This window comes from Phalacrocorax aristotelis, chromosome 32 (assembly GCF_949628215.1).
Source record: "Phalacrocorax aristotelis chromosome 32, bGulAri2.1, whole genome shotgun sequence".
Classification (NCBI taxonomy): domain Eukaryota; kingdom Metazoa; phylum Chordata; class Aves; order Suliformes; family Phalacrocoracidae; genus Phalacrocorax; species Phalacrocorax aristotelis.
Window position 1 is genome coordinate 291,308 of NC_134307.1, and position 19,616 is coordinate 310,923.

The 19,616-nt window shown below is 61.1% G+C and overlaps 1 protein-coding gene across 1 annotated transcript in view; it reads left to right on the forward strand.

Annotated features, from left to right (window-relative positions):
• The first annotated feature begins 48 nt into the window (after window positions 1-48).
• RUSF1 (RUS family member 1) overlaps window positions 49-19,616 on the forward strand; it is a 26,457-nt gene continuing 6,889 nt past the window's right edge. The window contains exons 1-5 of the mRNA XM_075076589.1: window positions 49-189; window positions 690-832; window positions 1,794-1,871; window positions 2,430-2,544; window positions 3,601-3,646. Coding sequence (XP_074932690.1) covers window positions 174-189; window positions 690-832; window positions 1,794-1,871; window positions 2,430-2,544; window positions 3,601-3,646 — 398 coding nt within the window. The 5' untranslated portion in view covers window positions 49-173. The remainder of the gene's footprint in view (window positions 190-689; window positions 833-1,793; window positions 1,872-2,429; window positions 2,545-3,600; window positions 3,647-19,616) is intronic.

Consider the following 19,616-nt stretch of genomic DNA (forward strand, 5'->3'; position numbering starts at 1 on the left):
CCAGCGGAGGCCATAGAGTTGACGGGCTATCCTACTAGACCGTCCCACCGTTAGACGATAGAGATGTGGTGGACTTTCCCCACAGACTGTCCCATTCGGGGACCATAGAGACGTGGCGGACCGCCGGCCCAGCCCGGCACCCGGAAGTGGGCAGTGCGAGCGGCCGACGCGGGATGGAGCGGCCGGAGGGTACCGGAGGCGGGGGGGAGGGGAGCCCGGGACCCCCCCCAGGGACTCCCCCACACCCGCGGGACCCCCGTGGGCCCCCTCGGACCCCTCCGTGCCCCCGACGGCCCCAAGTGACCCCCTAATATCACCCTATGGTCCCCTCAAGCCCCTCCACCCCCCAGTGACCCCCCCTAGGGTCTCAAAGTGAGCCCATGCCCCCCCCGTTCCCCCCCATCCCCAATGGCCCCCAGTGCCCCCCAAGCCCCCCCCACCCCCCAATGTCCCCCCAGTGCCCCCCAAGCCCCCCCCACCCCCCAATGTCCCCCCCAGTGCCCCCCCAAGCCCCCTCACCCCCAATGACCCCCCAGTGCCCCCCAGGTCCCCATGCCCCCCCAAGCCCCCCCACCCTCCAGTGTCCCCCCATGGCCCCCCCACGTACCCCAGTGCCCCCCCAAACGTCCCCATGTCTTGTGTATATGTCCCCCCTCCGTGACACACACACACTCCCTCCGTCCCCGCAGGCCCCCCCACGCCCCCCCCCCTCTGCCGGGAGCTGTGGGGTTCCCGCGAAGCCGCCCACTACGAGGGGGACCCCCGGGGGGGGCTCCAGCGCCGCGTCCCCCCCGGCGCCTGCCCCCACTCGTGCCTGCGCCGCGCTGCTGCCGTGAGAGGGGGGACGGGGGGGTTGGGGGGCTGGGGAGATATTGGGGTTCCGTGTGGGGGGGTGTCCTGGGGGGGTTAATGGAGTTTGGGGGAGTCTGCGGGGGTTATTGGGGTCCTGGGGGGTGTCCTGGGGGAGATATTGGGGTCCTGGGAGGGTTTGGGAGGTTAATGGGGTCCTGGGGTGGTTAATGGGGTCCTGGGGGGGATCCTGGGGGTGATATTGGGGCCCAGGGGGGGGTTAATGGGGTCCGGGGGGGGTTATTGGGGTCCTGGGGGGTCCTGGGAGGGTTTGGGGGGGTTAATGGGGTCCTGGGGGGGGATCCTGAGGGTGATATTGGGGCCCAGGGGGGGTTAATGGGGTCCTGGGGGAGTTACTGGGGTCCTGGGGGGGTCCTGGGGGAGATATTGGGGGTCCTGGGAGGGGTCTTGGAGGAGATACTGGGGGTGCTGGGAGGGTTTAGGGGGTAAATGGGATCCTGGCAGGAGGGTTAATGGGGGCTGGGGGAGATTCTGGGGGTCCTGGGAGGTTCGGGGGGGGGGGTTAATGGGGTCCTGGGGGAGTTACTGGGGTCCTGAAGAGTTGGGGGGGTTAATGGGGTCTGGGGGGAGGCCTGGGGGAGATGTTGGGGTTCTGGGAGGGTCTGGGTGGGGTTTCTGGGGTCCTGGGAGGGTCATGGGAGAGATACTGGGGTCCTGGGGAGGTTATTGGGGTGCTGGGGGGGAGCAGGGGGAGATGTTGGGGTCCTGGGAAGGTTTGGGGGGATTTTGGGGTCCTTGAACGGGTTAATGGGGTCAGTGGGGGGTCCTGGGAGGGTTTGGGGGGGTTACTGAGGTCCTGGGGAGATATTGGGGTTTGGGGGGGCAAATGGGGTGCTGGGCAGTGTAAAGGGAGGCCGGGGGGGTCTAAGGGGGTTTGGGGGGGCCCTGGGGGGCCCAACCTGACCCCCACTGTGTCCCCCCAGCGGGTGCTGCTGCCCCAGGGGTACCCCGAGAGCGTCAGCCCCGACTACCTCCAGTACCAGTGCTGGGATGCCCTCCAGGTGCCACTGGGAGGGACTGGAAGTGGGCTGGGGGCCACTGGAAGGGGTGCTGGGGGGCACTGGGAGGGACTGGGAGGGATTTGGAGGTGCTGGGGGGGCACTGGGTGCTACTGGGAGGTGACTGGGATGTGCTGGGGGGGACTGGGATGGAGTGGGGGATACTAGAAGGGGACTGGAGAGTACTGGGAAGCAGCTTGGGGCTACTGGGAGGGACTGGGAGGTAACTGGGAGTACTGGGATGGGATGGGGGGGGTGCTGAGAGGTCACTGGGAGACACTGGGAGGGGGGCTGGGGGCTACTGGGAAGGGCTGGGGAGGCACTGGGAGGTAACAGGGAGGGAGGCAGGGGGTGAGCAGAGGGTTACTGGGCGGTAACTGGGAGTACTGGGAGGGGATGGGGGGCACTGGAAAGTAACCGAGAGGCAACTAGGGGTTACTGGGAGGGACTGGGGAGGCACTGGGAGGTAACTGGGAGGGGGGCAGGCGGGCAGGGGGTGAGCAGAGGGCTACTGGGAGGTAACTGGGAGGTAACTGGGAGGTAACTGGGAGCACTGGGCAGGCGCTGTGCAGCACCCTGACGGGCGCCCTGGCCACCCGGGCGGTGCTCCAGGCCGTGGGGGTGGGGGACAGCGCGGCCACCGTCACCGGGGCCACCCTCACGTGGGTGCTGCGGGGTGAGTCCGACGACCCTCAAGCCCTCCCCTCTTCACCCCAAAAATCCTTCCGGGAACCCCAAATCCACGCCTGACCCCAAAATCTTTCATTTTAACCCCAAAATTCCTCAGTTCGACTCCCAGACCCATGTTTGAACCCAAAGTCTCTCAGTTTGACCCCAAAATCTCCCAGTTTCACCCCAAAATCTGCTCTGACACCCCCAAAATTCCACCGTTTCATCCCCAAATTTCTCTTGGATCTCAAAATCCCTCAGTTTGACCCCAAAAACTGTTCTTGTACCTCCAAAAACATTTGGTTTTATTTTTAAACCCACTTTAGACCCCAAAATCTCTCAATTTCACCCCAGAATCTGCCTCCAGTTGCACCCCAAAATCCCTCTTGGACCCCAAATCCCCCAATTTTAACCCCAAATCCACTGATTTGACCCCAAACCCGCATTTGGCCCCAAAAGCTGTCAATTTTACCCCAAAATTTATCTCAGAAACGCCCAAATCCCCCCATTTCACCTCAAAATCTGATACTGAAGGCCCCAAACCTCCCAATTTCACCCCAAGATCCCTCTTTGACCCCAAAATACTGCAGTTTTGCCCCAAAATCCGGTCCAGCACCCCTAAAGTCACTAATTTGACCCCTTTTCCGCAAAAATGTCCAAGTTTGGCCCCAAAAATTGGCCCAAACGCCCCCAAAATCCCGTTTTTTCACCCCCAAAGCCTCTGAATTTCACCCCAAAAATCCACCTTTGTCTCCAAAATCCACCACTTCTCCCCCAAAACCTCCTCCGGCCCCTTAAAATTCACTAATTTGACCTGTTATACCCCAAAATGTCCAAGTTTGACTCCAAAATCAGTCCAAATGCCCCCAAAAATCCCATTTTTAACCCCAAAATTTCACTTTAACCCCACAAAACTCCCCAGTTTCACCCCAAAACCCCCACAACCCAAATCCGCTATTTTTATCCCACCCCTTCCGTACCCAAAACCCCCCGATTTCACCCCAAAACTCGCCTGCAACCAAAATCACCTGTTTTCACCCCAAAACCCGGTGGCCCCCTGCAGACGGGATCGGGATGGTGACTCGCATCACGTTCGCCTGGATCCAGGGGTGAGCGCTGGGGCACTGGGAGGGACTGGGATATACTGGGAGCGGCTGGTCCTTACTGGGAGCAGTGGGAGGTGTCCCTGGGATATACTGGGAGCGGCTGGTCCTTACTGGGAGCAGTGGGAGGTGTCCCTGGGATATACTGGGAGCGGCTGGTCCTTACTGGGAGCAGTGGGAGTTGTCCCTGGGATATACTGGGAGCGGCTGGTCCTTACTGGGAGCAGTGGGAGGTGTCCCTGGGATATACTGGGAGCGGCTGGTCCTTACTGGGAGCAGTGGGAGGTGTCCCTGGGATATACTGGGAGCGGCTGGTCCTTACTGGGAGCAGTGGGAGGTGTCCCTGGGATATACTGGGAGCGGCTGGTCCTTACTGGGAGCAGTGGGAGGTGTCCCTGGGATATACTGGGAGCCGGTGGTCCTTACTGGGAGCAGTGGGAGTTGTCCCTGGGATATACTGGGAGCCACTGGTCCTTACTGGGAGCAGTGGGAGGTGTCCCTGGGATATACTGGGAGCGGCTGGTCCTTACTGGGAGCAGTGGGAGGTGTCCCTGGGATATACTGGGAGCTGCTGGTCCTTACTGGGAGCAGTGGGAGGTGTCCCGGGGATATACTGGGAGCGGCTGGTCCTTACTGGGAGCAGTGGGAGGTGTCCCTGGGATATACTGGGAGCGGCTGTTCCTTACTGGGAGCAGTGGGAGGTGTCCCTGGGATATACTGGGAGCGGCTGGTCCTTACTGGGAGCAGTGGGAGGTGTCCCTGGGATATACTGGGAGCGGCTGGTCCTTACTGGGAGCAGTGGGAGGTGTCCCTGGGATATACTGGGAGCGGCTGTTCCTTACTGGGAGCAGTGGGAGGTGTCCCTGGGATATACTGGGAGCTGCTGGTCCTTACTGGGAGCAGTGGGAGGTGTCCCTGGGATATACTGGGAGCCGCTGGTCCTTACTGGGAGCAGTGGGAGGTGTCCCTGGGATATACTGGGAGCCGCTGGTCCTTACTGGGAGCAGTGGGAGGTGTCCCTGGGATATACTGGGAGCCGCTGGTCCTTACTGGGAGCAGTGGGAGGTGTCCCGGGGATATACTGGGAGCTGCTGGTCCTTACTGGGAGCAGTGGGAGGTGTCCCTGGGATATACTGGGAGCGGCTGGTCCTTACTGGGAGCAGTGGGAGGTGTCCCTGGGATATACTGGGAGCCGCTGGTCCTTCCTGGGAGCAGTGGGAGGTGTCCCTGGGATATACTGGGAGCGGCTGTTCCTTCCTGGGAGCAGTGGGAGGTGTCCCGGGGATATACTGGGAGCTGCTGGTCCTTCCTGGGAGCAGTGGGAGGTGTCCCTGGGATATACTGGGAGCTGCTGGTCCTTACTGGGAGCAGTGGGAGGTGTCCCTGGGATATACTGGGAGCGGCTGTTCCTTACTGGGAGCAGTGGGAGGTGTCCCGGGGATATACTGGGAGCTGCTGGTCCTTACTGGGAGCAGTGGGAGGTGTCCCGGGGATATACTGGGAGCGGCTGTTCCTTACTGGGAGCAGTGGGAGGTGTCCCGGGGATATACTGGGAGCGGCTGGTCCTTACTGGGAGCAGTGGGAGGTGTCCCTGGGATATACTGGGAGCGGCTGGTCCTTACTGGGAGCAGTGGGAGGTGTCCCTGGGATATACTGGGAGCGGCTGGTCCTTACTGGGAGCAGTGGGAGGTGTCCCTGGGATATACTGGGAGCGGCTGGTCCTTACTGGGAGCAGTGGGAGGTGTCCCTGGGATATACTGGGAGCGGCTGGTCCTTACTGGGAGCAGTGGGAGGTGTCCCTGGGATATACTGGGAGCGGCTGTTCCTTACTGGGAGCAGTGGGAGGTGTCCCTGGGATATACTGGGAGCGGCTAGTCCTTACTGGGAGCAGTGGGAGGTGTCTCTGGGATATACTGGGAGCCGGTGGTCCTTACTGGGAGCAGTGGGAGGTGTCCCTGGGATATACTGGGAGCCGCTGGTCCTTACTGGGAGCAGTGGGAGGTGTCTCTGGGATATACTGGGAGCCACTGGTCCTTACTGGGAGCAGTGGGAGGTGTCCCGGGGATATACTGGGAGCGGCTGGTCCTTACTGGGAGCAGTGGGAGGTGTCCCTGGGATATACTGGGAGCGGCTGGTCCTTACTGGGAGCAGTGGGAGGTGTCCCTGGGATATACTGGGAGCCGGTGGTCCTTACTGGGAGCAGTGGGAGGTGTCCCTGGGATATACTGGGAGCGGCTGGTCCTTACTGGGAGCAGTGGGAGGTGTCCCTGGGATATACTGGGAGCGGCTGTTCCTTACTGGGAGCAGTGGGAGGTGTCCCTGGGATATACTGGGAGCGGCTGTTCCTTACTGGGAGCAGTGGGAGGTGTCCCTGGGATATACTGGGAGCGGCTGGTCCTTACTGGGAGCAGTGGGAGGTGTCCCTGGGATATACTGGGAGCGGCTGTTCCTTACTGGGAGCAGTGGGAGGTGTCCCTGGGATATACTGGGAGTCGCTGGTCCTTACTGGGAGCAGTGGGAGGTGTCCCTGGGATATACTGGGAGCGGCTGGTCCTTACTGGGAGCAGTGGGAGGTGTCCCTGGGATATACTGGGAGCCGGTGGTCCTTACTGGGAGCAGTGGGAGGTGTCCCGGGGATATACTGGGAGCGGCTGGTCCTTACTGGGAGCAGTGGGAGGTGTCCCTGGGATATACTGGGAGCGGCTGGTCCTTACTGGGAGCAGTGGGAGGTGTCCCTGGGATATACTGGGAGCGGCTGGTCCTTACTGGGAGCAGTGGGAGGTGTCCCTGGGATATACTGGGAGCGGCTGGTCCTTACTGGGAGCAGTGGGAGGTGTCCCTGGGATATACTGGGAGCGGCTGGTCCTTACTGGGAGCAGTGGGAGGTGTCCCGGGGATATACTGGGAGCCACTGGTCCTTACTGGGAGCAGTGGGAGGTGTCCCTGGGATATACTGGGAGCGGCTGGTCCTTACTGGGAGCAGTGGGAGGTGTCCCTGGGATATACTGGGAGCTGCTGGTCCTTACTGGGAGCAGTGGGAGGTGTCCCGGGGATATACTGGGAGCCGCTGGTCCTTACTGGGAGCAGTGGGAGGTGTCCCTGGGATATACTGGGAGCTGCTGGTCTTTACTGGGAGCAGTGGGAGGTGTCCCTGGGATATACTGGGAGCGGCTGGTCCTTACTGGGAGCAGTGGGAGGTGTCCCTGGGATATACTGGGAGCCACTGGTCCTTACTGGGAGCAGTGGGAGGTGTCCCGGGGATATACTGGGAGCCGCTGGTCCTTACTGGGAGCAGTGGGAGGTGTCCCTGGGATATACTGGGAGCGGCTGGTCCTTACTGGGAGCAGTGGGAGGTGTCCCTGGGATATACTGGGAGCCACTGGTCCTTACTGGGAGCAGTGGGAGGTGTCCCTGGGATATACTGGGAGCGGCTGGTCCTTACTGGGAGCAGTGGGAGGTGTCCCTGGGATATACTGGGAGCCGGTGGTCCTTACTGGGAGCAGTGGGAGGTGTCCCTGGGATATACTGGGAGCCGCTGGTCCTTACTGGGAGCAGTGGGAGGTGTCCCTGGGATATACTGGGAGCGGCTGGTCCTTACTGGGAGCAGTGGGAGGTGTCCCTGGGATATACTGGGAGCCGGTGGTCCTTACTGGGAGCAGTGGGAGGTGTCCCGGGGATATACTGGGAGCGGCTGGTCCTTACTGGGAGCAGTGGGAGGTGTCCCTGGGATATACTGGGAGCGGCTGGTCCTTACTGGGAGCAGTGGGAGGTGTCCCTGGGATATACTGGGAGCGGCTGGTCCTTACTGGGAGCAGTGGGAGGTGTCCCGGGGATATACTGGGAGCCGCTGGTCCTTACTGGGAGCAGTGGGAGGTGTCCCTGGGATATACTGGGAGCTGCTGGTCCTTACTGGGAGCAGTGGGAGGTGTCCCTGTGATATACTGGGAGCGGCTGGTCCTTACTGGGAGCAGTGGGAGGTGTCCCTGGGATATACTGGGAGCTGGTGGTCCTTACTGGGAGCAGTGGGAGGTGTCCCTGGGATATACTGGGAGCGGCTGGTCCTTACTGGGAGCAGTGGGAGGTGTCCCTGGGATATACTGGGAGCGGCTGGTCCTTACTGGGAGCAGTGGGAGGTGTCTCTGGGATATACTGGGAGCCGGTGGTCCTTACTGGGAGCAGTGGGAGGTGTCCCTGGGATATACTGGGAGCGGCTGGTCCTTACTGGGAGCAGTGGGAGGTGTCCCTGGGATATACTGGGAGCTGCTGGTCCTTACTGGGAGCAGTGGGAGGTGTCCCTGGGATATACTGGGAGCCACTGGTCCTTACTGGGAGCAGTGGGAGGTGTCCCTGGGATATACTGGGAGCGGCTGTTCCTTACTGGGAGCAGTGGGAGGTGTCCCTGGGATATACTGGGAGCCACTGGTCCTTCCTGGGAGCAGTGGGAGGTGTCCCTGGGATATACTGGGAGCCACTGGTCCTTACTGGGAGCAGTGGGAGGTGTCCCTGGGATATACTGGGAGCGGCTGTTCCTTACTGGGAGCAGTGGGAGGTGTCCCTGGGATATACTGGGAGCTGCTGGTCCTTACTGGGAGCAGTGGGAGGTGTCCCTGGGATATACTGGGAGCCGGTGGTCCTTACTGGGAGCAGTGGGAGGTGTCCCTGGGATATACTGGGAGCCACTGGTCCTTACTGGGAGCAGTGGGAGGTGTCCCTGGGATATACTGGGAGCGGCTGGTCCTTACTGGGAGCAGTGGGAGGTGTCCCTGGGATATACTGGGAGCTGCTGGTCCTTACTGGGAGCAGTGGGAGGTGTCCCTGGGATATACTGGGAGCCACTGGTCCTTACTGGGAGCAGTGGGAGGTGTCCCTGGGATATACTGGGAGCGGCTGGTCCTTACTGGGAGCAGTGGGAGGTGTCCCTGGGATATACTGGGAGCGGCTGGTCCTTACTGGGAGCAGTGGGAGGTGTCCCTGGGATATACTGGGAGCTGCTGGTCCTTCCTGGGAGCAGTGGGAGGTGTCCCTGGGATATACTGGGAGCTGCTGGTCCTTACTGGGAGCAGTGGGAGGTGTCCGTGGGATATACTGGGAGTCGCTGGTCCTTCCTGGGAGCAGTGGGAGGTGTCCCTGGGATATACTGGGAGCGGCTGTTCCTTACTGGGAGCAGTGGGAGGTGTCCCTGGGATATACTGGGAGCGGCTGGTCCTTACTGGGAGCAGTGGGAGGTGTCCCTGGGATATACTGGGAGCGGCTGGTCCTTACTGGGAGCAGTGGGAGGTGTCCCTGTGATATACTGGGAGCCACTGGTCCTTCCTGGGAGCAGTGGGAGGTGTCCCTGGGATATACTGGGAGCCACTGGTCCTTACTGGGAGCAGTGGGAGGTGTCCCTGGGATATACTGGGAGCGGCTGGTCCTTACTGGGAGCAGTGGGAGGTGTCCCTGTGATATACTGGGAGCCACTGGTCCTTCCTGGGAGCAGTGGGAGGTGTCCCTGGGATATACTGGGAGCCACTGGTCCTTACTGGGAGCAGTGGGAGGTGTCCCTGGGATATACTGGGAGCCACTGGTCCTTACTGGGAGCAGTGGGAGGTGTCCCTGGGATATACTGGGAGCTGCTGGTCCTTACTGGGAGCAGTGGGAGGTGTCCCTGGGATATACTGGGAGCTGCTGGTCCTTACTGGGAGCAGTGGGAGGTGTCCCTGGGATATACTGGGAGCCACTGGTCCTTACTGGGAGCAGTGGGAGGTGTCCCTGGGATATACTGGGAGCGGCTGGTCCTTACTGGGAGCAGTGGGAGGTGTCCCTGGGATATACTGGGAGCGGCTGGTCCTTACTGGGAGCAGTGGGAGGTGTCCCTGGGATATACTGGGAGCGGCTGGTCCTTACTGGGAGCAGTGGGAGGTGTCCCTGGGATATACTGGGAGCGGCTGGTCCTTACTGGGAGCAGTGGGAGGTGTCCCTGGGATATACTGGGAGCCACTGGTCCTTACTGGGAGCAGTGGGAGGTGTCCCTGGGATATACTGGGAGCTGCTGGTCCTTACTGGGAGCAGTGGGAGGTGTCCCTGGGATATACTGGGAGCGGCTGGTCCTTCCTGGGAGCAGTGGGAGGTGTCCCTGGGATATACTGGGAGCGGCTGGTCCTTACTGGGAGCAGTGGGAGGTGTCCCGGGGATATACTGGGAGCGGCTGTTCCTTACTGGGAGCAGTGGGAGGTGTCCCTGGGATATACTGGGAGCGGCTGTTCCTTACTGGGAGCAGTGGGAGGTGTCCCTGGGATATACTGGGAGCCACTGGTCCTTACTGGGAGCAGTGGGAGGTGTCCCTGGGATATACTGGGAGCCACTGGTCCTTACTGGGAGCAGTGGGAGGTGTCCCTGGGATATACTGGGAGCGGCTGTTCCTTACTGGGAGCAGTGGGAGGTGTCCCTGGGATATACTGGGAGCGGCTGTTCCTTACTGGGAGCAGTGGGAGGTGTCCCTGGGATATACTGGGAGCGGCTGGTCCTTCCTGGGAGCAGTGGGAGGTGTCCCTGGGATATACTGGGAGCGGCTGGTCCTTACTGGGAGCAGTGGGAGGTGTCCCTGGGATATACTGGGAGCCGCTGGTCCTTACTGGGAGCAGTGGGAGGTGTCCCTGGGATATACTGGGAGCGGCTGGTCCTTACTGGGAGCAGTGGGAGGTGTCCCTGGGATATACTGGGAGCTGCTGGTCCTTACTGGGAGCAGTGGGAGGTGTCCGTGGGATATACTGGGAGCCACTGGTCCTTACTGGGAGCAGTGGGAGGTGTCCCTGGGATATACTGGGAGCCGCTGGTCCTTACTGGGAGCAGTGGGAGGTGTCCCTGGGATATACTGGGAGCGGCTGGTCCTTACTGGGAGCAGTGGGAGGTGTCCCTGGGATATACTGGGAGCTGCTGGTCCTTACTGGGAGCAGTGGGAGGTGTCCCTGGGATATACTGGGAGCGGCTGTTCCTTACTGGGAGCAGTGGGAGGTGTCCCTGGGATATACTGGGAGCCGGTGGTCCTTACTGGGAGCAGTGGGAGGTGTCCCTGGGATATACTGGGAGCGGCTGTTCCTTACTGGGAGCAGTGGGAGGTGTCCCTGGGATATACTGGGAGCGGCTGTTCCTTACTGGGAGCAGTGGGAGGTGTCCCTGGGATATACTGGGAGCCACTGGTCCTTCCTGGGAGCAGTGGGAGGTGTCCCTGGGATATACTGGGAGCCGGTGGTCCTTACTGGGAGCAGTGGGAGGTGTCCCTGGGATATACTGGGAGCGGCTGGTCCTTCCTGGGAGCAGTGGGAGGTGTCCCTGGGATATACTGGGAGCCGCTGGTCCTTACTGGGAGCAGTGGGAGGTGTCCCTGGGATATACTGGGAGCGGCTGGTCCTTACTGGGAGCAGTGGGAGGTGTCCCTGGGATATACTGGGAGCGGCTGGTCCTTACTGGGAGCACTGGGAGGTGTCCCTGGGATATACTGGGAGCCGGTGGTCCTTACTGGGAGCAGTGGGAGTTGTCCCTGGGATATACTGGGAGCGGCTGGTCCTTACTGGGAGCAGTGGGAGTTGTCCCTGGGATATACTGGGAGCGGCTGGTCCTTACTGGGAGCAGTGGGAGGTGTCCCTGGGATATACTGGGAGCGGCTGGTCCTTACTGGGAGCAGTGGGAGGTGTCCCTGGGATATACTGGGAGCCGGTGGTCCTTACTGGGAGCAGTGGGAGGTGTCCCTGGGATATACTGGGAGCCACTGGTCCTTACTGGGAGCAGTGGGAGGTGTCCCTGGGATATACTGGGAGCCACTGGTCCTTACTGGGAGCAGTGGGAGGTGTCCCGGGGATATACTGGGAGCGGCTGGTCCTTACTGGGAGCAGTGGGAGGTGTCCCTGGGATATACTGGGAGCGGCTGTTCCTTACTGGGAGCAGTGGGAGGTGTCCCTGGGATATACTGGGAGCCGCTGGTCCTTACTGGGAGCAGTGGGAGGTGTCCCTGGGATATACTGGGAGCGGCTGGTCCTTACTGGGAGCAGTGGGAGGTGTCCCTGGGATATACTGGGAGCCGGTGGTCCTTACTGGGAGCAGTGGGAGGTGTCCCTGGGATATACTGGGAGCCACTGGTCCTTACTGGGAGCAGTGGGAGGTGTCCCTGGGATATACTGGGAGCCACTGGTCCTTACTGGGAGCAGTGGGAGGTGTCCCTGGGATATACTGGGAGCGGCTGTTCCTTTCTGGGAGCAGTGGGAGGTGTCCCTGGGATATACTGGGAGTCGCTGGTCCTTACTGGGAGCAGTGGGAGGTGTCCCTGGGATATACTGGGAGTCGCTGGTCCTTACTGGGAGCAGTGGGAGGTGTCCCTGGGATATACTGGGAGCGGCTGGTCCTTACTGGGAGCAGTGGGAGGTGTCCCTGGGATATACTGGGAGCGGCTGGTCCTTACTGGGAGCAGTGGGAGGTGTCCCTGGGATATACTGGGAGCCACTGGTCCTTACTGGGAGCAGTGGGAGGTGTCCCTGGGATATACTGGGAGCGGCTGGTCCTTACTGGGAGCAGTGGGAGGTGTCCCGGGGATATACTGGGAGCGGCTGGTCCTTACTGGGAGCAGTGGGAGGTGTCCCTGGGATATACTGGGAGCCACTGGTCCTTACTGGGAGCAGTGGGAGGTGTCCCTGGGATATACTGGGAGCGGCTGGTCCTTCCTGGGAGCAGTGGGAGGTGTCCCTGGGATATACTGGGAGCCACTGGTCCTTCCTGGGAGCAGTGGGAGGTGTCCCGGGGATATACTGGGAGCTGCTGGTCCTTACTGGGAGCAGTGGGAGGTGTCCCTGGGATATACTGGGAGCCACTGGTCCTTCCTGGGAGCAGTGGGAGGTGTCCCGGGGATATACTGGGAGCTGCTGGTCCTTACTGGGAGCAGTGGGAGGTGTCCCTGGGATATACTGGGAGCGGCTGTTCCTTACTGGGAGCAGTGGGAGGTGTCCCTGGGATATACTGGGAGCGGCTGTTCCTTACTGGGAGCAGTGGGAGGTGTCCCTGGGATATACTGGGAGCGGCTGGTCCTTACTGGGAGCAGTGGGAGGTGTCTCTGGGATATACTGGGAGCCGGTGGTCCTTACTGGGAGCAGTGGGAGGTGTCCCTGGGATATACTGGGAGCGGCTGGTCCTTCCTGGGAGCAGTGGGAGGTGTCCCTGGGATATACTGGGAGCCGCTGGTCCTTACTGGGAGCAGTGGGAGGTGTCCCTGGGATATACTGGGAGCCACTGGTCCTTACTGGGAGCAGTGGGAGGTGTCCCTGGGATATACTGGGAGCGGCTGTTCCTTACTGGGAGCAGTGGGAGGTGTCCCTGGGATATACTGGGAGCCACTGGTCCTTACTGGGAGCAGTGGGAGGTGTCCCTGGGATATACTGGGAGCCACTGGTCCTTACTGGGAGCAGTGGGAGGTGTCCCTGTGATATACTGGGAGCCACTGGTCCTTCCTGGGAGCAGTGGGAGGTGTCCCTGGGATATACTGGGAGCCACTGGTCCTTACTGGGAGCAGTGGGAGGTGTCCCTGGGATATACTGGGAGCGGCTGTTCCTTACTGGGAGCAGTGGGAGGTGTCCCTGGGATATACTGGGAGCTGCTGGTCCTTACTGGGAGCAGTGGGAGGTGTCCCTGGGATATACTGGGAGCCACTGGTCCTTACTGGGAGCAGTGGGAGGTGTCCCTGGGATATACTGGGAGCCACTGGTCCTTACTGGGAGCAGTGGGAGGTGTCCCTGGGATATACTGGGAGCGGCTGGTCCTTACTGGGAGCAGTGGGAGGTGTCCCTGGGATATACTGGGAGCGGCTGGTCCTTACTGGGAGCAGTGGGAGGTGTCCCTGGGATATACTGGGAGCCGGTGGTCCTTACTGGGAGCAGTGGGAGGTGTCCCTGGGATATACTGGGAGCCACTGGTCCTTACTGGGAGCAGTGGGAGGTGTCCCTGGGATATACTGGGAGCCACTGGTCCTTACTGGGAGCAGTGGGAGTTGTCCCTGGGATATACTGGGAGCTGCTGGTCCTTACTGGGAGCAGTGGGAGGTGTCCCTGGGATATACTGGGAGCCGGTGGTCCTTACTGGGAGCAGTGGGAGGTGTCCCTGGGATATACTGGGAGCGGCTGGTCCTTACTGGGAGCAGTGGGAGGTGTCCCTGGGATATACTGGGAGCCACTGGTCCTTACTGGGAGCAGTGGGAGGTGTCCCTGGGATATACTGGGAGCTGCTGGTCCTTACTGGGAGCAGTGGGAGGTGTCCCTGGGATATACTGGGAGCGGCTGGTCCTTACTGGGAGCAGTGGGAGGTGTCCCTGGGATATACTGGGAGCCACTGGTCCTTACTGGGAGCAGTGGGAGGTGTCCCTGGGATATACTGGGAGCCACTGGTCCTTACTGGGAGCAGTGGGAGGTGTCCCTGGGATATACTGGGAGCCACTGGTCCTTACTGGGAGCAGTGGGAGGTGTCCCTGGGATATACTGGGAGCGGCTGGTCCTTACTGGGAGCAGTGGGAGGTGTCCCTGGGATATACTGGGAGCGGCTGGTCCTTACTGGGAGCAGTGGGAGGTGTCCCTGGGATATACTGGGAGCCACTGGTCCTTACTGGGAGCAGTGGGAGGTGTCCCTGGGATATACTGGGAGCGGCTGTTCCTTACTGGGAGCAGTGGGAGGTGTCCCTGGGATATACTGGGAGCCACTGGTCCTTACTGGGAGCAGTGGGAGGTGTCCCTGGGATATACTGGGAGCTGCTGGTCCTTACTGGGAGCAGTGGGAGGTGTCCCTGGGATATACTGGGAGCGGCTGGTCCTTCCTGGGAGCAGTGGGAGGTGTCCCTGGGATATACTGGGAGCCACTGGTCCTTACTGGGAGCAGTGGGAGGTGTCCCTGGGATATACTGGGAGCCACTGGTCCTTACTGGGAGCAGTGGGAGGTGTCCCTGGGATATACTGGGAGCGGCTGGTCCTTCCTGGGAGCAGTGGGAGGTGTCCCTGGGATATACTGGGAGCCACTGGTCCTTACTGGGAGCAGTGGGAGGTGTCCCTGGGATATACTGGGAGCGGCTGTTCCTTACTGGGAGCAGTGGGAGGTGTCCCTGGGATATACTGGGAGCGGCTGGTCCTTACTGGGAGCAGTGGGAGGTGTCCCTGGGATATACTGGGAGCGGCTGTTCCTTACTGGGAGCAGTGGGAGGTGTCCCTGGGATATACTGGGAGCGGCTGGTCCTTACTGGGAGCAGTGGGAGGTGTCCCTGGGATATACTGGGAGCGGCTGGTCCTTACTGGGAGCAGTGGGAGGTGTCCCTGGGATATACTGGGAGCCACTGGTCCTTACTGGGAGCAGTGGGAGGTGTCCCTGGGATATACTGGGAGCCACTGGTCCTTACTGGGAGCAGTGGGAGGTGTCCCTGGGATATACTGGGAGCCGGTGGTCCTTCCTGGGAGCAGTGGGAGGTGTCCCTGGGATATACTGGGAGCCACTGGTCCTTACTGGGAGCAGTGGGAGGTGTCCCTGGGATATACTGGGAGCCGCTGGTCCTTACTGGGAGCAGTGGGAGGTGTCCCTGGGATATACTGGGAGCGGCTGGTCCTTACTGGGAGCAGTGGGAGGTGTCCCTGGGATATACTGGGAGCGGCTGGTCCTTACTGGGAGCAGTGGGAGGTGTCCCTGGGATATACTGGGAGCTGCTGGTCCTTACTGGGAGCAGTGGGAGGTGTCCGTGGGATATACTGGGAGCCGCTGGTCCTTACTGGGAGCAGTGGGAGGTGTCCCTGGGATATACTGGGAGCCGCTGGTCCTTACTGGGAGCAGTGGGAGGTGTCCCTGGGATATACTGGGAGCGGCTGGTCCTTACTGGGAGCAGTGGGAGGTGTCCCTGGGATATACTGGGAGCTGCTGGTCCTTACTGGGAGCAGTGGGAGGTGTCCCTGGGATATACTGGGAGCTGCTGGTCCTTACTGGGAGCAGTGGGAGGTGTCCCTGGGATATACTGGGAGCCGGTGGTCCTTCCTGGGAGCAGTGGGAGGTGTCCCTGGGATATACTGGGAGCCGCTGGTCCTTACTGGGAGCAGTGGGAGGTGTCCCTGGGATATACTGGGAGCCGGTGGTCCTTACTGGGAGCAGTGGGAGGTGTCCCTGGGATATACTGGGAGCCACTGGTCCTTACTGGGAGCAGTGGGAGGTGTCCCTGGGATATACTGGGAGCTGCTGGTCCTTACTGGGAGCAGTGGGAGGTGTCCCTGGGATATACTGGGAGCCGGTGGTCCTTACTGGGAGCAGTGGGAGTTGTCCCTGGGATATACTGGGAGCGGCTGGTCCTTACTGGGAGCAGTGGGAGTTGTCCCTGGGATATACTGGGAGCGGCTGTTCCTTACTGGGAGCAGTGGGAGGTGTCCCTGGGATATACTGGGAGCGGCTGGTCCTTACTGGGAGCAGTGGGAGGTGTCCCTGGGATATACTGGGAGCCGGTGGTCCTTACTGGGAGCAGTGGGAGGTGTCCCTGGGATATACTGGGAGCCGGTGGTCCTTACTGGGAGCAGTGGGAGGTGTCCCTGGGATATACTGGGAGCCACTGGTCCTTACTGGGAGCAGTGGGAGGTGTCCCTGGGATATACTGGGAGCGGCTGGTCCTTACTGGGAGCAGTGGGAGGTGTCCCTGGGATATACTGGGAGCGGCTGTTCCTTACTGGGAGCAGTGGGAGGTGTCCCTGGGATATACTGGGAGCTGGTGGTCCTTCCTGGGAGCAGTGGGAGGTGTCCCTGGGATATACTGGGAGCCGCTGGTCCTTACTGGGAGCAGTGGGAGGTGTCCGTGGGATATACTGGGAGTCGCTGGTCCTTACTGGGAGCAGTGGGAGGTGTCCCTGGGATATACTGGGAGTCGCTGGTCCTTACTGGGAGCAGTGGGAGGTGTCCCTGGGATATACTGGGAGCGGCTGGTCCTTACTGGGAGCAGTGGGAGGTGTCCCTGGGATATACTGGGAGCCACTGGTCCTTACTGGGAGCAGTGGGAGGTGTCCCTGGGATATACTGGGAGCGGCTGGTCCTTACTGGGAGCAGTGGGAGGTGTCCCGGGGATATACTGGGAGCGGCTGGTCCTTACTGGGAGCAGTGGGAGGTGTCCCTGGGATATACTGGGAGCCACTGGTCCTTACTGGGAGCAGTGGGAGGTGTCCCTGGGATATACTGGGAGCGGCTGGTCCTTACTGGGAGCAGTGGGAGGTGTCCCTGGGATATACTGGGAGCCACTGGTCCTTCCTGGGAGCAGTGGGAGGTGTCCCGGGGATATACTGGGAGCTGCTGGTCCTTACTGGGAGCAGTGGGAGGTGTCCCTGGGATATACTGGGAGCCACTGGTCCTTACTGGGAGCAGTGGGAGGTGTCCCTGGGATATACTGGGAGCGGCTGGTCCTTACTGGGAGCAGTGGGAGGTGTCCCGGGGATATACTGGGAGCTGCTGGTCCTTACTGGGAGCAGTGGGAGGTGTCCCTGGGATATACTGGGAGCCGCTGGTCCTTACTGGGAGCAGTGGGAGGTGTCCCTGGGATATACTGGGAGCGGCTGTTCCTTACTGGGAGCAGTGGGAGGTGTCCCTGGGATATACTGGGAGCCACTGGTCCTTACTGGGAGCAGTGGGAGGTGTCCCTGGGATATACTGGGAGCCACTGGTCCTTACTGGGAGCAGTGGGAGGTGTCCCTGGGATATACTGGGAGCCACTGGTCCTTACTGGGAGCAGTGGGAGGTGTCCCTGGGATATACTGGGAGCCACTGGTCCTTACTGGGAGCAGTGGGAGGTGTCCCTGGGATATACTGGGAGCTGCTGGTCCTTACTGGGAGCAGTGGGAGGTGTCCCTGGGATATACTGGGAGCTGCTGGTCCTTACTGGGAGCAGTGGGAGGTGTCCCTGGGATATACTGGGAGCCGGTGGTCCTTACTGGGAGCAGTGGGAGGTGTCCCTGGGATATACTGGGAGCCACTGGTCCTTCCTGGGAGCAGTGGGAGGTGTCCCTGGGATATACTGGGAGCTGCTGGTCCTTACTGGGAGCAGTGGGAGGTGTCCCTGGGATATACTGGGAGCCACTGGTCCTTACTGGGAGCAGTGGGAGGTGTCCCTGGGATATACTGGGAGCCACTGGTCCTTACTGGGAGCAGTGGGAGGTGTCCCTGGGATATACTGGGAGCGGCTGTTCCTTACTGGGAGCAGTGGGAGGTGTCCCTGGGATATACTGGGAGCGGCTGGTCCTTACTGGGAGCAGTGGGAGGTGTCCCTGGGATATACTGGGAGCGGCTGGTCCTTACTGGGAGCAGTGGGAGGTGTCCCTGGGATATACTGGGAGCCGCTGGTCCTTACTGGGAGCAGTGGGAGGTGTCCCTGGGATATACTGGGAGCTGCTGGTCCTTACTGGGAGCAGTGGGAGGTGTCCCTGGGATATACTGGGAGCCGCTGGTCCTTACTGGGAGCAGTGGGAGGTGTCCCTGGGATATACTGGGAGCGGCTGGTCCTTACTGGGAGCAGTGGGAGGTGTCCCTGGGATATACTGGGAGCCGCTGGTCCTTACTGGGAGCAGTGGGAGGTGTCCCGGGGATATACTGGGAGCCGCTGGTCCTTACTGGGAGCAGTGGGAGGTGTCCCTGGGATATACTGGGAGCCGCTGGTCCTTACTGGGAGCAGTGGGAGGTGTCCCTGGGATATACTGGGAGCTGCTGGTCCTTACTGGGAGCAGTGGGAGGTGTCCCTGGGATATACTGGGAGCTGCTGGTCCTTACTGGGAGCAGTGGGAGGTGTCCCTGGGATATACTGGGAGCGGCTGGTCCTTACTGGGAGCAGTGGGAGGTGTCCCTGGGATATACTGGGAGCGGCTGGTCCTTACTGGGAGCAGTGGGAGGTGTCCCTGGGATATACTGGGAGCGGCTGGTCCTTACTGGGAGCAGTGGGAGGTGTCCCTGGGATATACTGGGAGCGGCTGGTCCTTACTGGGAGCAGTGGGAGGTGTCCCTGGGATATACTGGGAGCGGCTGGTCCTTACTGGGAGCAGTGGGAGGTGTCCCTGGGATATACTGGGAGCCACTGGTCCTTACTGGGAGCAGTGGGAGGTGTCCCTGGGATATACTGGGAGCCGCTGGTCCTTACTGGGAGCAGTGGGAGGTGTCCCGGGGATATACTGGGAGCCGCTGGTCCTTACTGGGAGCAGTGGGAGGTGTCCCTGGGATATACTGGGAGCCGCTGGTCCTTACTGGGAGCAGTGGGAGGTGTCCCTGGGATATACTGGGAGCTGCTGGTCCTTACTGGGAGCAGTGGGAGGTGTCCCTGGGATATACTGGGAGCTGCTGGTCCTTACTGGGAGCAGTGGGAGGTGTCCCTGGGATATACTGGGAGCGGCTGGTCCTTACTGGGAGCAGTGGGAGGTGTCCCTGGGATATACTGGGAGCCGCTGGTCCTTACTGGGAGCAGTGGGAGGTGTCCCTGGGATATACTGGGAGCGGCTGTTCCTTTCTGGGAGCAGTGGGAGGTGTCCCTGGGATATACTGGGAGCGGCTGTTCCTTACTGGGAGCAGTGGGAGGTGTCCCGGGGATATACTGGGAGCTGCTGGTCCTTACTGGGAGCAGTGGGAGGTGTCCCTGGGATATACTGGGAGCGGCTGTTCCTTACTGGGAGCAGTGGGAGGTGTCCCTGGGATATACTGGGAGCCGCTGGTCCTTACTGGGAGCAGTGGGAGGTGTCCCTGGGATATACTGGGAGCGGCTGTTCCTTACTGGGAGCAGTGGGAGGTGTCCCTGGGATATACTGGGAGCCACTGGTCCTTACTGGGAGCAGTGGGAGGTGTCCCTGGGATATACTGGGAGCGGCTGTTCCTTTCTGGGAGCAGTGGGAGGTGTCCCTGGGATATACTGGGAGCGGCTGTTCCTTACTGGGAGCAGTGGGAGGTGTCCCTGGGATATACTGGGAGCCGCTGGTCCTTACTG